The sequence below is a fragment of the Pipistrellus hanaki genome, assembly GCF_964339955.1.
Source record: "Pipistrellus hanaki genome assembly, chromosome: 2".
Lineage (NCBI taxonomy): Eukaryota > Metazoa > Chordata > Mammalia > Chiroptera > Vespertilionidae > Pipistrellus > Pipistrellus hanaki.
Window position 1 is genome coordinate 39640651 of NC_140504.1, and position 21390 is coordinate 39662040.

Below are 21390 nucleotides of genomic sequence, written 5' to 3' on the forward strand. Positions count from 1 at the left end.
CTGATTTTACTCTCTTTGTGTCTCTCCCATTGCTGCTTCCCTAGCCTAAACCACTAACATTTTCAGCCTAGCTTCTGGAGCAGCCTCCTAACCAGTCTCTGGCTGTAGTGTATTACCATATGCTGTCACCTCTACTGCAAAAACTGTATTCTCTTCCCCTTTATCCAGCTCCTGATTAACTGCCTCCCCTGACCTCCTGAACTTAGTTAGTGCTTCTTGTTATCTACACCCATAAAACTTTCTCTTTTTTTTTTATAACATTCAGTATTTATAAAATAACTTGTCTAGTATTTTTCTTCCTCACTCAACTGAAAGCTCCATAAATCTAAAGACCAACTCTATAGCTATATTTCAGCCACTAGGACAGTGCTTGTATATAGATGTTTAGTAAATGTTTATAGAATTAATGACAAGGAGAAACCTATTGTGGAAAATAAAGTTGAGTATATGGCATGGATCTAGATTAGGGGTTGGCAAACTTTGGCCTGTGGGGTAAGTCTGGCTGGCTCCTTGTTTTTGTAAGTAAAGTTTTATTAGAACACAGCCATGCCCATTTAGTTATGTATTATTTGTGCCTGCTTTTGCATTGTAGTGGCAGAGTTGAGTAATTGTGACAGAGACCACATGATCTGCAGAACCCAAAATATTTATTGTGTGGCCTTTTACAGAAAAGTTTGCTAACTCCTGATCTGGATTGTGTATACTTGACCTAGATTGGTAATGGGGAGACATCATGGGTTCTTAGGCAACTAAAATGATAAAGTTGTGATTAAAGTGATATTTTAGGAAGATCAGTATGGAAATAGAAAAAGAGAAAAGATTGTAGGAGGGAAATGGAAGGTTTGGCTTCTGTGAGGTCTCAGATAAGGATGGTCAGTTGTAGTGAGAGGTAGGGATGATATTTTGAAGGAAAGACAAAACTTCTGATATTATTGGTTCTAGGACTGAAGGGCATGAATGAAACATTTCATTTTTGAGTATATATTTTAAAAGCATGAACTATTTAAAGAGTTAAGGTTAGGGAAGGTTTGAGTGTGCTGAGTTGGTAATGAAGATGGAAGTTGTTTTGGAGAATGTCCTTTGGGCAGATGACAGCCCAGGTCTGGGGTACAAGTGAGAATTGCAGGATAGAGAAGGTAGTTGAAACAGTGAAAATAAAAAGCTAGAGCACACCTAACCTTAGTGGATATTCTCACAAGGGAAAGGGAGAAGAAAAGGCAACAAGAGAGGAGGTTCCCATAAGCTGTGGTTTTCAACCTTTTTAATGCCGTGACCCTTCTACAGTTCTCAACCTGTGGGTCGCAACTGCTACTGTAGAGCTTAAGACCATTGGAAAACACAGATATTTACATTACAATTCACAACAGTAGCAAAATTACAGTTATGAAGCAGCAATGAAAATAATTTTATGGTTGGGGGTCACCACAGCATAGGGAGCAATTAATGTTGGCATTGATCTTTTCAATTATGAAACACTTTAAAAATATTTTTATTGATTTCAGAGAGGAAGGGAGAGGGAGAGACATAGAAACATCGATGATGAGAATCATTGATTGTCTACCTCCTGCCTACTGGGGATCAAGCTCACAACCCAGGCATGTACCCTGAATGGGAATCAAACTGTGACCTCCTGGTTCATAAGTTGATGCTCAACTACTGAGCCACACCAGCAGAGCTGAAACACTTTCAACATATGCAAGCTATGGAACAATTTGATGCCATCTTATTTTATATTTACAAATGAGGAAACAGAAAAAATTAGTGCTTTGCCCTTGGTCACACAGCTCTTGTAGCGGGACTTATTCTGCTCCAAGGGGGCAGGACACTGAAGAAGAGAGACGGAGCACCATGTTCAGCTGACCTGCCTGAAGTTCATGGCATTCAGTTCAGTCTGAGTTTTTTTGCGCACTTCCATAGTAGCGTTCTAGATGTCTTCCTTTCCCTTGAAGTTCCATTTCCCCTTTGCCTTCTAGTCCCATCACTGTGGTGTTGACCTCACCAGATACTTTACAAACAACTCAGACCACTTAGTGTGGGCCCTTCATTCCTCCCATCTTCACTAAGTCACGTCCCTATAAAAAGGGAGTTCCTTTACCAGAGTTGTTTGGAGCAGAAGTGGAGAATGCACATTATAAGGATGTTATAGAGTATAACTGGAGGTTATAGAGTATGTTTATACACATCCTATATAATAAAAGTGTAATATGCAAATTGACCGAACAATGGAATGACAGGTTGGTGGGGGCAGTGCCAGGCCAGCCACACCTGCCAGCGGGCAGAGGGAGGGAACGGTGGGATGGTGGTGGAGGGATGATGCGGGGGAGCAGGACCAGCCACTCACTGGCCGGTGCCGTCCCCTGATGAGCCAACCCAGTGGCCTCCCACAGAGGGGCTGTCAGATCGGGCATCTCCTGAGAGCTCCCGGACTGCGAGAGGGCACAAACTAAGTTGAGGGACCACCCCCAGGAGTGCATGAATTTTTTGTGCACCAGGCCTCTAGTATATAAATAAAAGATTGACACTGGGGTTCTTTGGGGAAACTTTGGGTTGTTTGTGCTATAATAGTATTATATATCAGAAAAGTCTAGTTTTGTCACTGCAGCAGCTTTTTTCTTTTAATGAACTTTTGTTTGACTTTTTCACACCATGTCACCATCCTATTTTATGTTTTAACTCTAGCTAAATACAGTCATTGGTGTAGTGAAGTTAAGTTGTCCTGAATTATGACAGAGTGGATCTTACTTACAGAATTTGCTAATACTGGCAGCTGAACTGCTGACCAGATATGCCTTGGATTTTGGTACAAATCATGGTGTGATCATTTCTGTCATTTGTGTGATAGTTTCTTTAGTTATTAATATTTTTTACTTATCCATACTCTGAATGGAAATAATTTTTGGGTGGAGTGTAATGAAGTATCTAAAAATATCCCTCAAACAATAGCTGAGGTTTTGGTTGTTTTTATTTCATCATCAGGTTAAGAGAGATGAATCGGGAGCAATCCATGTTACTAAGCAAAAGCATCTTCACCTCTACTATGACCTCATCAACTTTACTGTGAGTATTCAAATTAACTATCCCCATTTATTGCATGTAATTGTTTTGAGACCATGGTGTGTTAAAGCTTTCAGGATTACTGCCATGAACCGTGCCTTTAGAATTATATGAAATATGGACAGAAGTGAAGTCTGGCTTATATTGAATAAAGTCTGAGTTTGATATGATGCCACATTATTCTTCATGTCTTTCAGCCTATGGCTTGCTGAACAAAAATTTTCTTTAGTCCCAATTAGCTTAAAGGAGAGTTTAAAAGAATTTAGGTGGATTTCTTCAGGATTATTGCCAGACTTTCTTTGTCAACATATTTTTATCCTTCTGAGGTTGTCCTAATTGGTTCAGGAGCTTATCTAAGCTATTCTTTCCTTGTGGCTAAAAAGTTTGCAGAGGTCTTTATCACACATCTCAGTCCGAAGTGACTTTTGGTGTAAAAAAGAGAATATTGCTTTTTGTGTCAATTTAAAATTTTTTTAAATAGTTTGTTAATTCTGTAATAATGCAGTTATAATATTTCTGGATTTCTATCACTATCTGGTATCCGGTGAAACATTCTGTAGATATATGAATATAGGCAACCCTAAATATAACACAGTGCCTCATTTTGCCAATAAAAGGCTAAAAAAAGTTTTATCCCAAGTTGTTAAGATGGAACATTTTAGGATTATAGATAAAAAAATATTTATTATATAAGACTTATAAGTTTGGTTTATAAATTTAACTATAAAGATTATTAAGATTATTTAATCTCACACATAGATCATTAATTTAGAAATAATGCTTTTTCTTATAAACATTTCACAAAATAATCTTGTTCAACCTCTTCTCATGCATATAAGATATCAGTGACATTGTCAATATTAGAACCCTGTTAAATCATTGGACACAATTTTTTAGAGTTCATCATCACTTCTGTTTAAGATGTTTGAGATACAGCACTTTTAAAATCAGCATATGATTCTTCCCCTGGGAAATTTTTCCAACCACAAGTAGCCATGCTCCTAACAATACCACAGCGAGTATTTTTATTTGTTCTGTGGCTTATCCATGATGTGACCACTAACTGCATTGCTCTGTAAATTACTTTTAAAAGGTTTGTTTACAACAATGTCAACACTCATAATTATGAGATTCTAACCTCAGGAATAATTGCTAAACTGTAAACTTTTTTTCTCTTGTCATTCTCTCTTCTCTGTTTTAATCAGGTGATCTTTGAAAGCATTTAAAAACTATTACCAACTGATATTCAATAAGGCTAATAAAAATGTATCTTTTTTTTCCTAAATGATACTCTTTGTCAAAGTAAAATGAACAAAAGAGCGCCTTATAGGAGCTCTTTGTAAAAGATTTGAGTATCAAACTCTGTTTTCTCAGAGATATTTTTTGGGGGGTTGAAAACAAACACACACAGAAAAACAAACCTTTCCCTTATAGTAGCTACTATACACTGATAGAGCATATCTTCAAAATATGTCAAAAGAAAATTGATCCATTTTTTAATTCGGTTGTCACTGATATGGTGTGCAAATAAGCTTTGATAACATGGGAAATATCATATATATAAATTAATATGAATGCCAGAGAGAAAATATATAGGATACCTAAATATATAGATACCTAAATATATAGATATACCTAAATACATAGATAATTTTATTCCTTCTAATTTAAAATTCTAATTGAGCAGATTTAAAAACTTTATTTCTTGGGAAAGATTAAAATTTAAAAAAATATATTTTGAAAATAAATCTCATACATAACCCAAGAAATTTATCAAAATGGCATCTTTCAGAAGATTTTTAACATTATTATTTTGCTATTATTTTAAAAATTATTTTAATAGCTATAGAAGATGTAAAAAAAATACAGCAAAAACTCTCCTAATTTTAGGGAGGTTTTGAAGGAAATATATATTTTAAATAGCTTCTATTTTGAACTCTGTATTACAAATATATTTCAACAATCATCCTTTGACCAATTAGGTATATGAGATTTAATTTGCCCTTTTGTTTCATTGATGTAAAAACTGAAATACAAAGTTTGTCACTTTGCTTAAGTCATTTGTGCCAATGTACCTTTGAAAAAAATGTATGAAAGCCAATATATCCTGTAACAAATATCTATTAAAGATTTTGTTAGCCTTCTTTCAGAATACCAGTGTCATTTTAGCACTGTCAAACTCAATACTGTGTGGTGTTCCGATTCTCTGGGCTGTTTACTAAGTAGTTCTTGCTTTGGTTGTGTTGTCCCATGAAGTTATTATAATAGATGGATAAGGTTCTCAGTGTCATTTCACTGAGTGGCCACGTTTTCTTTTTGTCCTGAGTGATGGCGCGGGATGGGCCTCACTTTTGTTTTGTTGTGTGCTTGAATTGCAGTGGATAAACTCACGCACAGTTGTACTCCTGGATAGTGCAGAGAAGTTGCATGTGATTGACCGGCAAACTCAAGAGGAATTGGAAACAGTGGAAATCTCAGAAGTTCAGTTGGTCTATAATAGCAGCCATTTCAAATCACTAGCCACCGGAGGAAATGTTAGCCAGGCACTGGTACGGGTAACCCATTATCTTAGTACTGATTTGATAAACGTGGTACTTTGTTTCTGTTTTGTTCTAGAAATAGAAACTCTGAGGACTTATCTTTACTTTCTGAGATGTTTCTTTTAACAGCCACTAGGTTGAAGTGCATGTGGGTGTGTTTGTAAATATTTAAGAATGTGAACTAAAATAATAATTCCTGTTACCTTCTATTCTGAAATCTGACTAATTTAAATGCCCAAGAGTTTTAACTTTTATGCTAAAATAATAAAATGAAGTTGGAAATTTATAACAAGTTATAAAAGTAAAATATTTTAGTAAGTTTAATATGGCAACAATAAATATGATAGATTTAAGGGGTAAATGATTAGTGACAGGTAGGTAGCCTGTGAGGCTTTGGAAATATTGGGTGTTTGGTAAAGGAATGAACAGGTATAGTGTTTGTGGGAACTAAAAGGCAAAGATGGGCTTTGAGAGAAAGAAAAAAGATTCTTTCGGAGTAGGAGATAGATGAAATGTTAGTGTGCTTGGAGACAAGGAAGACATGAAAATTATGATCTTGGTATTAATTTTACCATATTATATGTTACCATAATAATGGCCTTTAGCAATTTACACAGATAGTATACAGTTAAATTACTTTGAATTGTGATCTCATGTTTCTTAAACCAGTAATCTTTAAGCAGGAAATTAAACTATTATGAGGTTGCCTGGGTAATTTCTTGAAGAAAATAGATGATGGTCATATTTAATGAGTGTCTGCTGCATGAAATGTAGCCATTGCCCAAATCTCTCTGAGATATTAGAACCTCAGAGCATAAAATATAAACGAAAGGGTCTTCCAGCATCAGAATTTAGAAACCTGGAAAATCCAGATTAAGAATAATGATAACACAATAAAATTCTCTAAAGTAAGAATAATTACTGTCTCACACTTAGATGTTTTCTGCTGTCTGAGTGATTATTAAAAATACTTTGAAATATTTTTTGAAGTCAGACTTTAAGCTTGTACTTTCAGCTAAGATAGAATAATGGGGCCTGGATTTACTCTCCTGTCTGGGGAAAAAAACCAGAAAAAGAAACAACAGTTTCCAAGATACTGGATATCATGTAATGAAGCACAGCAATCCGGACAAAATGGGAAACAAATGGCATGAGCCCTGTGAATATCCCAGCGTCCATCCTGAGACAGTTTCCATGTGGCTCAGGGGGAGGAACCCAGGTGAAGCTTGGAGTACTCCATGAGTTGAGACCGAGCGGAGACAGAATGCAGGAAGACAAGTGCGGGTTGGACAGCCCAGAGTACTGGCATGGAGAGCACTGTACAAAGGGTTCCCCTTGGGTATTCAGCAGGCTCCTGATCAATAGAAACTGCCCAAGGCAAGGGAAAGAAATATTTGTAAGATTTGGAAGGAACAAGAACCAATGCTCACACTGGCTTGTTTACACCAGCCAGGTGGAAAACCTCATGATTCACAGGCATTGTGCAGAGTCTCGGATATCTTGACTTAGTAGTGGGGAATAGTTAGAACTAAAGTAAATACTGCTTTCATCCCCTCTAACATATCTTATAAACAAGACCAGAAGGATCAAACTGTTTCCAGGTAACTTAACTCCTCCCAGAACAAAGCACAATAATATTCATATAGAAATTTCCAGGACCCAACATGCTGAAATTCGCAGTGTCTGCCATCGAATCAGGGATTACTAGGAATGCAAAGAAGAAGTAAAATACAACTTATACTGAGGAGAAAAATCCATCAACACTGACTTAAACCTGAAACGGATATTAGAATTAGCAGATAAGGACAAAGCCATTATTATAGGTATAGTCCTTATGTCCAAAAAGTTAAGTAGAGACATGGAATATATGAAAATATTTAAATATAGAATAAAACTAAAGTTATTGAGATGAAAAATTACACTGAATATGAAGCAAAAATAAACAAAATTGAAATGAGGAAAAGACAACTTCACAATTATATTTTGGGAATTTTAAAACTCAATAAGTAATAAAATGAGTAGGCAGAAAATCATTAAGGGTATAAAAGACTTAAAAGATCAACTTGATCAACTTGACCTGACAGTTATAGAATATTGCACCCAACAGAAGCAAAGTACAATTTTTTTTAAGTGCATATGGAACATCCACCAATATAGATTATTGAGAAGCCATAAAACAAGCTTCAGCCAATTGTTGAAGGAATTATCAGGGTCACTTTGGAGATAATTCAAATATTTGGAGATTAAATAACACTTATAAATAAACCATGAGACGAAGAAAATCTCAAAGGAAATTAGAATATATTTTGAACTAAATGAAAATACAAAATATAAAAATCTGCGGTCCACAATTAAATCAGTTTTTTAGGGTAATTCATAGCATTAAATACATAAGAAAAGAAGAAAAATCTCAAGTAAGTGACGTAAACTTCTATCTTAATTAAGGAAATAAAAAAAGAAGTGTACAACATACTTAAAGTAGATTGAAAGAAGAAATAATAAAGATGAACACAAATCAATTAAATAGAAGATGGACAAATGATAGGAAATTAAAGAAACCAAAAGCTGGTTCTTTAAAAGATAAATAAAATTGACAAACTTTTAGTGAGACTAATCAAGGAAAAAAGGGGGGAAGGCACAATTACTAATATCAGGAGTGAAAGTGGTAATGTCACTATAGAGTCTACAGGTATTAAAAAGATAATATGCCCAGCCTGTGTGGCTGAGTGCTTGAGCATCGACCTATGAACCCGGAAGACACGGTTCGATTCACAGACAGGGCATGTGCCCACATTGCAGCTTGATTCCCAGTGTGGGGAATTCAGGTGACAGCGAATCAATGATTCTCTCTCACCACTGATGTTTCTCTCTCTCTCTCCCTCTCCCTTCCTCTCGAAAATCAATAAAAATACATTAAAAACTAATAAAAAACAATATGAGTAAATTTATGCCAATAAATTCAAGAACTTGAGATGAAATGGAAAAAATTATTTGAAAGGCATAAATTACTAAAGCTGACTCAAGAAGAAATAAAAAATCTTAAGTGGCTGTATATCAATTAAATAAATAAATACATTTTCTGCAAAAAAAAAAAAAACAACCCTCCAGGCCAAGTTGACTTCACTAGTGCAGTCTATCATATTTTAGGAAACCCCCAACACCATCACCACCAATTTTACACAGAAATCTTTTTAAAAATAGAGGAAATGGGAGCACATAACTTTTTTAATGAGATTTGCTTATTATCTCTGATAATAAAAATGAGATAGACATTACAATAAAGAATACTACAGACCAATGTCCTTCTAAATATAGAAGCAAAAATCCATAATATATTAGCAAATTGAAACCAGCAGTGTTTAAAAAGAGTAATCATGATCAAATGGTGTTTATCCAATGCATTCAAGGCTGGTTTAACATTTAAAAATCAATGTAGCCCTAGCTGGTGTGGCTCAGTTGGTTGGAGCTTCCTTCCATCCAGCGGAAGACCATGGGTTCAATTCCTAGTTAGGGCACATAGCTAGGTTTCAGATTCAATCCTGGGTCAGGCTGGTGTATAGGAGGCAGCCATATTATATTTGTCAAGTATTTAAGCTGCCCTTTATTAGATTAGCTTAGGACATATTAAAATGCTTTGAGGCATTTGACTTAGTAATCATAAAAGAAAAACCATATCATCTTCTCAAAAGACATAGGAAAATTCAACATTTAGTCTTGATAAATTCTTAGCAAACTAGAAATAGAAGGAAACTTCAACCTAAAACTACCATCCAAAATCCTACTTAAATATTACTGTCAAAAACCAAATCAAAACCAAAGCCCCTGATTCTGATCAAACCTCTTCTAGACAAAATATGGAAGTCAGGAACATGTTAAAAGTTTCCTTGACGCAATTAGCAAAATCAGGTGGAGGAATCTTTATGGAATAGTGTTACAGCTTCTTTAATAAATAAACTTCAAAGAAAATAAAGGATGGTCAGAGGTGGAGGTAAAATCTATACATTAAAAGAATCTTAAAAAAATCTATCAGCCAGCTCTAATATGTGGCCCTTGTTTGGATCTTGATTCAGACAATTAAATGTAGAAAAAAAGCCCATACAACAAAAATATATACAACATTTGACATTTATGAGACAAGCTGAAATCCACTGATTGAGTATTTGATATTGAGGAATGATTATTAAATATTAAATGCATGTTAATATAATTATATATGTAAATACATATAAATTCTGAATTTTTATAAATGAAATATTCAAAATCTGAAATTCACTTCAAAATTATACTGTGTTACAGTGGAGTCAGTGGGATTATAGATGAGATAAGATTGGTGATAGGTTGACAATTGAAGCTGGATAATGGTTGCAGGGCGTTAATTATTTTATTCTATCTTTGTCTATATTTTGAAATTTTCACAGTGAAAAGGTAAGATTAATTATCATAGTTATCTGTTATTGACCACTTATATATTTTGGGAGATTTATAAATGTTAACATATTTAAGCAAAGAAACTGTGCATGGTTTTCAAAGATGTGAAAACGCAATGTCAGAAGTTTGAAACTTATTTAAGGTCATACCTAGAAAGTGACATTGCCAAAGTTTGCAATCCTGACTTATCAAACAGCAGGTTTTGTTTCTATTTTGCTGGGCTATGCTGACTCCTATATACTATGCTACTTTGTCTTCCTGTTTCTTCTTGTGTTTAATGTTTATATTTATTTCAAAGAAGTTGGGGCTATTAATTTCAATCAGCTCTATTCTTTGCCGGAAGCAGTGACTGTTGTTATCCAATAACGGGGCAGATGGCAACAGTTTTCCTTTAGATTTACAAGTTTGCATGTTCCTTCCTTTTCTGCACTATTCTGAAAAATAAACCCCATGTGTAAGCGGAGAATTACTTTCTTGCACTTTGTCTTTTTTGTTCCTTCCACTAATAGGCCAATGGTTATGTTTCACCCTACTTATGGGGTGAAACCAGGTTAGCCTAAAATATTGTCTTTATAATGGAAATTCTTTAAAACTTAATGATACTTCTAATTCATGCAATCTTTACCTTTTTTATTTATTTTTTTACAGGCTTTGGTTGGAGAGAAGGCTTGTTATCAATCCATCAGTAGCTTTGGTGGTCAGATCTTTTATTTGGGGACCAAAGTAAGCTCTTCCACTTGGCATTTGTTTGTGTCAGGATAGTTGACACTTAAGGAGGTTTAGCTAATCAATTTACTTTATCCACTTTTGGGCATACTTTTACTTTCATTTAGATTCTAATAGGATAGTTATTTTCTTTATTCAGGGATGTATTTAAATATATATATATATATATATATATATATATATATATATATATATATATATATTATTGATTTTTTACAGAGAGGAAGAGAGAGGAATAGAGAGTTAGAAACATTGAGGAGAGAGAATTATTGATCAGCTGCCTCTTGCACACCCCCTACTGGGGATGTACCTGCAACCAAGGTACATGCCCTTGACCGGAATCGAACCTGGGACCTTTCAGTCCACAGGCTGACGCTCTATCCACTGAGCCAAACTGGTTTTGGCAGGGATGTATTTTTATATTCTTTCTTCAAATTTATGTTTTCATGATCATGAAGATACCTTATTATGTATATTTGTCATGTAATTAATCTGCCCTTCGTTAGAATAGCTTAGGACATATTAAAATACATTGAAGCATTTGTTAGAGTACAATCACTGGAATAGGAACTTTTTATGTATCAGTTTGTTCCTATGCTAAAATACCAAAAAACAACAACAAAAAACACACACACACACAAAAACACACACACACAAACCAGAAAAAACAACATGGAGAAGAAATATTTTTTCATTATTGAAATTCAAAATATTTTCAAGTTTATACAGGGAGATTGAGTGTTCCTTGTCCATGGTATTAACTCCTTAGACTGTAGACTTATTAACTTTTAGATGTTTGTTGGATTTACTCTTTAATGTGGGACCTTGAAGATCCTTTAGTGAACACTTCAATTGTAGTATGAATGTTTTTACTTAGCGAGATGCAAAATGAGATGTGGGGCAGGGACAAATGTGTCTCCCAAACAAGTTTGTGAAAGATGGTCATTTTAATTCCTTCTCTTTGTTTTCCAGTCTGTTTATGTGATGATGCTGAGAAGTTGGAGAGAGGTGAGTTCAAAGTATAATTTTATAAGTGTTAGAATTGTTGAACTGATAGCATCTTAATGTTTATTTTGACTTTGCCAAATAAGATTATTTGGGTTGCTGCTTTTTAATTTCAGAAATGCACATCAAAACCATTGTAACTATTAGGCACTTGATTTGATAAAACTCACTATAAATTAGAATTAGGTTTGGCTGCATACATCAGAAAAGTCAAAATAACAGTGGCCTGTTGCTTCAAGTTTCAACAGTGGCTTCAAGCTTCCTCTCATGTAAAAGCCATTTGGCAGAGTGCAGCTCCATGGTCTTTAGTGTGCTATCCTGTTCCACCATCCTTGCTGTAGAGTCTAGTCCCAGGGTCATTTATGTTTCAATAGGGCTGCTGAAGTGCCAGCTGGTAAGTCTACATCTGAGAAAGGAGGAGAGAGAAGAGAAAGGCTGGCTTTTAAGGTGATATCTCAGAAATACCAAACAACACTTCCAATTATCATTGGCTAGATCTTAGTCACATGGTCCCAAGTAACTACAAGGGAGTCTTAGAGATGTTGTTTAGCTGGTTTATTGCTGTCTCAAATAAACTTGGGATTTGTTACTGAGGATGAGGAAGTGAAAGGATGTTGTTATAAACAACTAGACTGTTTCTGTTACAGAGACATTCTCTTTGTTTTCTCTTTATATTTGGGCCTTATGACTGCCTAGTACTATCTTATATAGTCGCTGTACTATCTAGTGCTCTAAGAAATTATTTTTCTCGGAAATTAGATATTCACATGGTTAGTAGAATACTTGTAGCTACTAAGCAACAACTTCTGGAAAGATATTAGATAGAATAGGAATTCTGACTTGTGATTGGTTAGACAAAGGGGTCTAGCTTCTCGCATTTATTCATTTTAGAGGGTGGATCATCTCCTGAAACAAGATTGTCTTACAGAAGCCTTGGCTCTTGCATGGTCTTTCCATGAGGGAAAAGCAAAAGCAGTTGTGGGTAAGTTAACAGAAAATCAGTGGAGTAGACTTTTTTCTGAAATAGAGAGAATGAATAGTACTAATCATTCATAGAACACTTTTTTTAGCTTAATGTTTAACTATTTTATAAGCAAGACTAGAGGCCCAGTGCACCCTCTCCTAATCTGGAATCCCTCAGGGGATATCAGACTGCTGATTTCGGCTTGATCCTCGAAGGCTAGGCTTAGGGACCTCACTGGTGCACGAATCCATGCACTGGGCCTCTAGTATGCATATATGATCTTTGGTTAATCTCTTCCCTCCCTTCCCCTTCACCCTTTTCCTCTGAGATTCATCAGTCTGTTCCATGTTTCCATGCTTGTGTATTGAGCGTCTGCTGCCTGGTGGTCAGTGCACATCATAGCTACTGGTTGAACAGTCACTCCTAAGCAACTATATAAATATATATAGATGTTGCCAGATTTCAGTGAAAAAGGTTAATCAATATAGGATATATAATTTTAAATGTCACTTAGAATTAGAATAAAAGGGAAGTACATTATAAGCTATCTGATTCAATAGACGTGAGGTGTTTTTATTATAGCATGTTATACAAAATTTTAATATACTTCCTCATTTAATATATGTATATGTATTGTTAGCACAGATTATGACCAGAACAGTTTCACTCCTAAAGATGTGATTTAACTTTGTTTTCATTTGGAATTTGCTTCTCTGCAGGATTATCAGGGGATGCCAGTAAGAGAAAGGCTGTTGTTGCAGATCGAGTAAGTATTTTAACAGGGTCTTTACTGTGGTACAGCACAAATTTGATTTGAGTATTTGCTAGTAATCTTTGGGCAAAATTAGTAAATGGCTATAGTCAAGGTGTTTGTGTATACAAAAAATCAGATTATAGTTCCTTGATATTATCTTGAATGTTTAAAAAAAATTTTTTATCATCTTTTCTTTTTTTTTTCTTGCTCACTCTTTATGAAGATGATAAAGTAGTAAATAGTCTTTTGGTTATTTTAGGAAGAAGCATGAAATCTGGATTATATCTGAACCTAATAGCTCATAGAAAGTTGACATTTGTTATATTTTATAAACTGATTAGTAATTATGAAAAAATAGTATAAATGCAAATGTAGATGTTACTTGAGGTAATACAAAGGGCTGATGATTTATTATTATTACTAATTAACATTAATCTGATTAATACTGATATTTACTATTGCCTTTGTTTTCCTAGTCTAGACTTGGTTGAATTCATTTACTGTACTCATTTATTTCCCTTTTTAATGTGCAAGTGCATTGGTAAAAATTACATTCCAAATTAGTATAAACATTTAGAAAATGAAAGTGATCATCTTTAGACTCATGATTTTTCTCAGTATCTGCCAAAATATTTAGGGTTCGATGATCTTTCTGTGTTCTTTAGGGAAAGATTTACAGCAGGGGATTCCTGAAGAGCTTAACTTCAGTATTTCATTTCCTGAGCAACACAGATGCTACTAAAATCTAGAACCTGGATGTAGTTTTAGAAAAGATTAGCAAATTAGTACTAGCCCTGTGGCTGAAAGAATTTAGGTAGAGTTTGGGAAATTGGAAAATAAAGCTACTAAAATTTTAAATTTATTTTTAATACCAGAGGTCCAGTGCATGAAAATTCATGCACTAGAGAGGGGCATCCCTCAGCCCAGCCTTACCCCTCTCACAGTCTGGGAACCCTCAGGGGCGGGAGGCGACCTGGTGATCAGGGGAAGGTGATGCCATCATCACACCTCTGATGCTGCCACTGCTGGCAGCGTAAGCCTCAGCTGGTTCTGGTTACCTGAGCCTCGGGTGGCCCTGGGCAGCTGGGCAACCGCCATCGAGGCTTGCCTGCACCTCTGGCATCAGCTAGGTAGCCACCATCTGAGGCTTGCTTGCACCTTGGGCATCAGCTGGGTAGCCACCATCCAAGGGTAGCCATCATCCAAGGCTTGCCTGTGCCTTGGGCTGGCCTTGGGAGGCTGGGGGACTGAGGGTGGGTCTAGCCATACCGTGCACCTATCACCCTCCCGGTGGGGCTGAAAGGACTGGGGGACTCTGGCAGGGCTGAGGGGACTGGGCGCCACCATCTTGTGGCTATGGGTGCCGCCATCTTTGTGATGGCCTGATGATCAATTTGCATACTCCCTCTTTATTAGAAAGGATAATAACAAAATCTGATTCTGTATTATTCAGGGGGATCCAATATATTAAGTATTGAAAAACTTTAGAGATATGTTTTAACTTCTATACAAGCCTATTTTCCTTACAGATGGTAGAAATCCTATTCCATTATACAGATCGAGCTCTAAAAAAGTGCCCAGACCAGGGAAAAATCCAAGTGATGGAGCAGCATTTTCAGGTACACCTTTGCATGTGTTTCTAACAGCAATTGGTATGAATAGGTCAAACATTGCTTTTTCATTTTACTTGAGAATGGAACCTTAGTTAAACAATTTTCAGTATTCAAAGCTTTATTTCAGGGCTTGTGGAGCATTCTGTGTGATTAAATTGAAGTAACAGGTCACATGGGAACAGATGAGTAAAATGTTGAGAATGTTAGTGCTGAGCTACTTAGTGCTGTGTGGAAGGAAAGACTATATGTATGAGGGAATACCCGTAAATTGACACTTTATAGTGGCTGACACCTTGCTAATGACTAACTTATATGTTAATTAGGCTAGTTGAAGAAAAGGTAGACTACCAAGTTTTAAATTTAGTTATCCTAAGAGTAACTGTGACTCAAGAACGGATTAATTTAAAAAATATATATATATCATCTCTAAAATCACTGGGAGGATGATACACAAATTGAGCTAAGTATTGCTCTAATTGTCACTATACCTCCCTAGAATAAACTGCCTTCTGATGACCGGGATGAATTGAGTGAAATCGTAATGGACAGATACGGGGCAGACAGTTTAAAAAAATGAGAATGAAAGATTTTTAGTTTTCCTTAGAATGCAGTGAAAACTGAAGTCAAAGAACAATTTAAGGCCTGTACAGTTTTTATTAAGTGAGTTTTACTGTTTGCGGTGTTTTCCAGTTCTACTTGTTGTAAATCTCTCTTTATCCTTCTCCATTCCTAGAGCTCTCCCACCCCCCACCTCCTCTTTTAATTAGAATTTCAGGATCTAATACTAGAAGTCAGCAAACATTCTCTAAGAAGGGCCAGGTGGGAAAATATAGACCATGTATGATCTCTCACATGTTCTTTGTTAAAACAACCCTTAAAAATGTAAAAACCACCTTTAGCTCTGTGAGCAGTTCAGAAACAGGCTCTGGGCAGGACTTGGGCCAAGTATGCAACCTCTGGTCTAATATGTACTAAGGTCTAGACACTGGCCCATAGTGAGTAAAATATACATGATCCTTGCTATCTTAAAATTTGCAGCCTAGTCAAAATAGCTTTTCTTGTATATGTTAACAGAAATATTTAGAAGAAGACTAGGGGTTTGGAGTTGAAGAGTGGGTGCAGTTCATATCTTTTCACATATCCCTTTGATACTTATAAGTTTGAAGATAAGGACAGATACAGTGTTAACATTTGGAGGGGTCAGAGGAAGTTTGGGTTTCCTGAAATGTACTCTTTAATGCCACAGTAGGGGCTTCTGGCAGAGTAACTTTTATTGCTGTTTGCCTGGAGGTTCATTAAATTTACCAGTAAAGAAGATAAATAAACCCAGATAAATTTTTTAAAAATATATATTTTATTGATCTTTTTACAGAGAGGAAGGGAGAGATATAGAGAGCTAGAAACGTCGATGAGAGAGAAACATCGACCAGCTGCCTCTTGCACACCCCCCACCGGGGATGCGCCCACAACCAAGGTACATGCCCTTGACCGGAATCGAACCAGGGACCTTTCAGTCCACAGACCGATGCTCTGCCACTGAGCCAAACCGGTTTCAGCAACCCAGATAAATTTAAAAAAAAAAGATAATTTAGGAGGAAAACATAGGTAGAAAAATAGCATTTAGGAACAAAACTGTTCGAGAACGATACATTAGATATAAATTATTTTGTATACCAATGCAGTATACATAGTACAGAAAACAATATTTTAGTGAGACTATCTATTAACAAGAGGTGGTGGAGATGGTATTCAGAAAAGAACTCTGGCCATTATAGGGTATACTTTGTTGAAAAGAAACATAGGGAATGCTGGAAGGGGCTAATGAGTTGTGTGTGTGTGTGTGTGTGTGTGTGTGTGTGTGTGTAGAAACCACAGTGCTGGAGAAGAACATGAGAGAGCTATGAAAGAAAGAAAAAAAGTGATGTTTTGATGGTGAAACATGGAAAAATCTCAGCATGACAAGGAATGTAGATGATGGTTTCTATACAAATTACAAAATTTACAGAGAAACAAACTGTAGTGGAATGTGTTCTTTAATCAGCTTGATCTCTGTGGGAAGTTTTATTTTGCTAAAAGAGTATCTGATAAAATTTTTGATTTATTAATAATTTGGTCTCATGAAAGGTAAACATAGTGGGAACCATTATTCTGGATTTACTCTACCATTGATTGGTAAGTGGGAGAAATAGACTCTTGAGAGAAAATTGGTTACTTTATTTAAAAATTATAATAATGATGAAAAGTACTTTTCATGAATTCTATATTTTATAAAGCAAATATATCAGAAAAGAAATATGGGCACAATCTCATTGTTATAGATGTTGAAAAACTAATGGGTTCACAAAGAATAGCAAATTTTTAAATTTTGACATAGTAGCCACAATTAATCCAAAAAGAAAGGAAACAGGGAGGCTTGTTGAGAGAAGTATCTGTCTACAAACAGAACAGCTATGAAATTGGAGAAAGGCAGACAACCAAAGATATGGCCAAAAACATCATGAAGACTGTCAGAAAGGAGAATAGTATGATTCAGACTGTGCCTTCCAAAGGGTTGAGGGGTTTTGACAGAAATTCACTAGGTGTATACTGCATGCCAAATAATATATAAAGGGTGTGACATTCGTTCTATTTAATTCTCACAAGAACCCAATGCAGTAGGTACTGTTTTAATCCCCATTTTAGAGGTGAGGAAATTGAGACCTATAAAGATTAAGTGACTTCCCAAGGTAATATTACTGGTAAGTGGTGGGGTCAGGACTTCGATCTAAGTCTTTCTGACTTCAAAGCTCAGCTCTTAAATAACCACTGTACTATACTATTATTTTCAGACAAGTATAAGGAAAGGATGGGTGACAAGGGGTGCTGTTAATAGGTGATCAAAATTGATAATTAGAATAAATATCTAAGCCCTTTAATGCTTATTGTGTGGCAGGCACTGTTACAAACCCTTTGTACATATTAACTCATTTAATTTTTATCATAACTCTGTAAGGTCGGTACTTATGATTCCCCTTTATAAGTGAGACTGAGGCACAGAGAGGCTAAGTAACCTGTTTCAGATTACATAGCTCATAAATGATAGAGCTGGGATTACAATCTAAGCAGTTGGGCTTCAGGGTCCACTTCTATTACAGTACAAAACTTCATATTTTGCTTTCATTTTCATGAGCACAGAGAGTGGTCTTCAAAATGGAAAAATATAAATATATTTATGAAAATAGCTGAAGCCCAATATATATGATATATAGTTAGTTGCATTATGATTGTTCAAATCTCAAAACCTTTTGAATTATAACCCAGGATACTGTTTGACCAATCTGAGCCATTATTGATAATTTGTCAGTAACTTTGGATCAATTTCCATTCTCAGTTAAGCATGGATGCCTAAGCTAAGGAGACACAGTTTATGTCCCTCAGAAGTACTGTTTGCTTCTGGGAAAAGTGCTCTTCAGCCCATTAGGATGGGTGAAGTACATGCTTAGTTGGCCATAAATCTATTGCTTGAAGTGTATGATCTTAAATATCCTATATAATAAAGAGGTAATATGGACTGTCAAACCCTCATGGCTGCCTATGACCAGGCCGGCAGAGAGGTTAGTGAGGGATGACCAAATGAATGAACAAGCAGAGCTGCGTGGGGCAACCAGGCCAGCAGGGAGGTTAGTGAAGGATCACCAAACCACTGACCAAGCAGGCTGCATGGGACAACCAGCCGGCGGGGGTGGGGGGCCATGAGGGGTGATCAGTCTGGTGATCAGGTTGGGACGCAGAGACAGTGAGGGGCGATCAGGTCGGCGGCAGGGGTGGTGTGTGTGTGTGACAGAGGGTAGCAGTTAGGGCAACCAGGCAGGCAGGTGAACGATTAGGAGCCAGTGGTCCAGGACTGAGAGCGATGTCCAACTTCTGAGCAATCAGACATTCCCTGAGGAATCCTGGATTGGAGAGGGTGCAGGCTGGGCTGAGGGGAAACCCACCCCATGCACAAATTTTGTGCACTGGGCCTCTAGTTTAATCATAAAATAGTTTGTCTCTAAAAACATAATTTTTTGGGGGAAAAGAGTGAACTTCAGAAACCTACTGATAATCCCAATGTGATTTGTGAACATTTTTTATGAGTTCACATAAAAATGTCCATGTTAAACTCATAAATTGCCTTTTTGAAAGGAATATGTGAACAGTATATTAATGGAATGCCTATTCCATAACATCTTGCTTTCATTAAGAACATTTGTCTGGATTTACTTTATCCTCATGGCTGAAATAGATTAGTAAATAGTAAATAGATTTGTAGGTAAACATCTTTACCCAAAGAGTACTCTTTGGTGGTTTAATATTAGTTAAATTTTAAGCCTCTTTATATCCAAGTTTTCATCTTTGATTTAGATGAAGACTTAGTGATTGGCTTGTCAAATTTAGCAGGCACCAAGAAGTGCAATCAAACCATTATGAGATGAAATTTAACAGGGGTAAACATTCAGACTTCCTTAGATTTAAGTAATTAACTTGCTTGAGTACTGGATTGGGAAAGTCTAGCTGGACAGGATTTCAGTTGACACTAACTTAGTATGAGCCAATGATGTGTTAGGGCCCTCTAGATAAAGGAAAGTGTTGTAACCCTTGGGCTACTCCTTAGAGATAAAACCACTAAGGTATTTTATAGACTGTTGACATGCTGAGATATATCCCACAACGGGGATGGTGGGAGGTTTTATGAACAGCAGTTTAAAAAAAAATACTGGGGATGTTTAATCGGAGGAGAAAAGAAATGGAGTCATGCTGCCTTCAGATGATGTAGGGCTGTCATATGTGGATTTACGGTGTTACTGCAGAGGGCACGCTAGTAGAAATTCTGAGATATATTTCAGTTTAAAATGACCTAGTGCTGATGTAAGAGCTCTTGGATTATGCTATTGAATATTGAAAGAAAAGGAGGATGTCAAACTGACCAGGAGTGTTTTTAAAAGATTATCTTTGCTGACAGGGAGGATTTGGGATTCTGTGTCAGTATCAAGAAACTGTCATAAGAAACAGGTAACCTGTATTCCAATTAAGACTGGTTTCTGTTAATCAAAACACTGAGAATTTGTATTTTACCAGCAGGTGGCACTCATGCCTGCTGCCTCAGTTTTAGTCTTCACCTTTGAGGAGGGGCCTCACCTTTTCCTTAGTCAGAATACATAATGCCATTCAGTATTTCTGCTTTCTCTAAAGAAAAATTGGCATTTCCCCCCCTGACCTAACTATAGAAAATAACTTTTGGATCTTGTGGCTTTATGTGAGAAAGATTTGAACCTATGATTATATTTTTTTCATATAATAACTAGTAGACTTGAAAGGAATTAAAGTATTCTTTGTCTCATACATGCTGAAACTCACTTTTTCTTCCTGCTAAGTCTTTCTCATCCTAAAACAACGTTAAAGAGCAAACAGCCCTGGGCTTGTAGTTCAGCTTGTTAGAGCATTGTCCCAATATGCCAGTGTTGTGGTTTCAATCCCTAGTCAGGGCACAAGAATGAACCAATTAATTCATAAATAAGTGGAACAACAAATAATGTTTCACCCTCTCTCTGAAATCATCATCATCATCATCAACAACAACAACAATAATAATAAAAAGCAAACAAGTCCCTACTTTGCCTCAAGCCATACCCAATAGTCTTAAGCTTCCTGTTTGTACCTTCTTTACAAAGCCAAACATCTTATAAGAGTTGTCTCCATTTCCTCATCTTCCTCTCATTCCATCCTTGTAAATTCTGTGGACTCTTTTATTTCTCATCTTACTGATACTCATTAGCATTCAACATAGTGAATGACTTCTTGAAACAGTCTGTCCATTGTGCTTCCCTGGTATCATACATTCAAGTTTCTTTTCTTTTTTTCCCCACCCAAGTTCCTATCAGCTCCATTTCTAATTCGATCCTGTTCTTTCTATTCTGTAGTGTCTCCCTGCCCTGCCCACAACTTTACAATATTAATATTTCAGTGACCATCTATATCAGTCGGTTCTTCAGAGAAACAGAACCAATAGAATGCGCTCTCGCACACACACACACACACACACACACACACACACACACCCACACACTGATTTATCTTCTTTCAAGGACTTGGCTCACATAACTGTGGGCCTTGGCAAGCCTAAAATCTATAGAGTAGGTCAGTAGGCTGGAAACTTAGGCAGGAATTGATGGTTCATCCTCCCTGACTCCCCCCCCCCCCCCCACCCAAATTTTTATTGTTGAGATTTTTACAAATGCCCCCCCTTCACCTGAGTCCTGCCCCATCCCAGGTCTTCACCACCCTATT

At 36.4% G+C, this 21390-nt stretch overlaps 1 protein-coding gene across 1 annotated transcript in view; it reads left to right on the forward strand.

Moving 5' to 3' along the window:
- VPS8 (VPS8 subunit of CORVET complex) overlaps window positions 1–21390 on the forward strand; it is a 235378-nt gene that overhangs the window by 54771 nt on the left and 159217 nt on the right. Inside the window, exons 14-20 of the mRNA XM_084872527.1 lie at window positions 2977–3057; window positions 5433–5603; window positions 10671–10745; window positions 11721–11756; window positions 12645–12735; window positions 13437–13483; window positions 15001–15090. Of these exons, the coding sequence (XP_084728653.1) occupies window positions 2977–3057; window positions 5433–5603; window positions 10671–10745; window positions 11721–11756; window positions 12645–12735; window positions 13437–13483; window positions 15001–15090 (591 nt within the window). The remainder of the gene's footprint in view (window positions 1–2976; window positions 3058–5432; window positions 5604–10670; window positions 10746–11720; window positions 11757–12644; window positions 12736–13436; window positions 13484–15000; window positions 15091–21390) is intronic.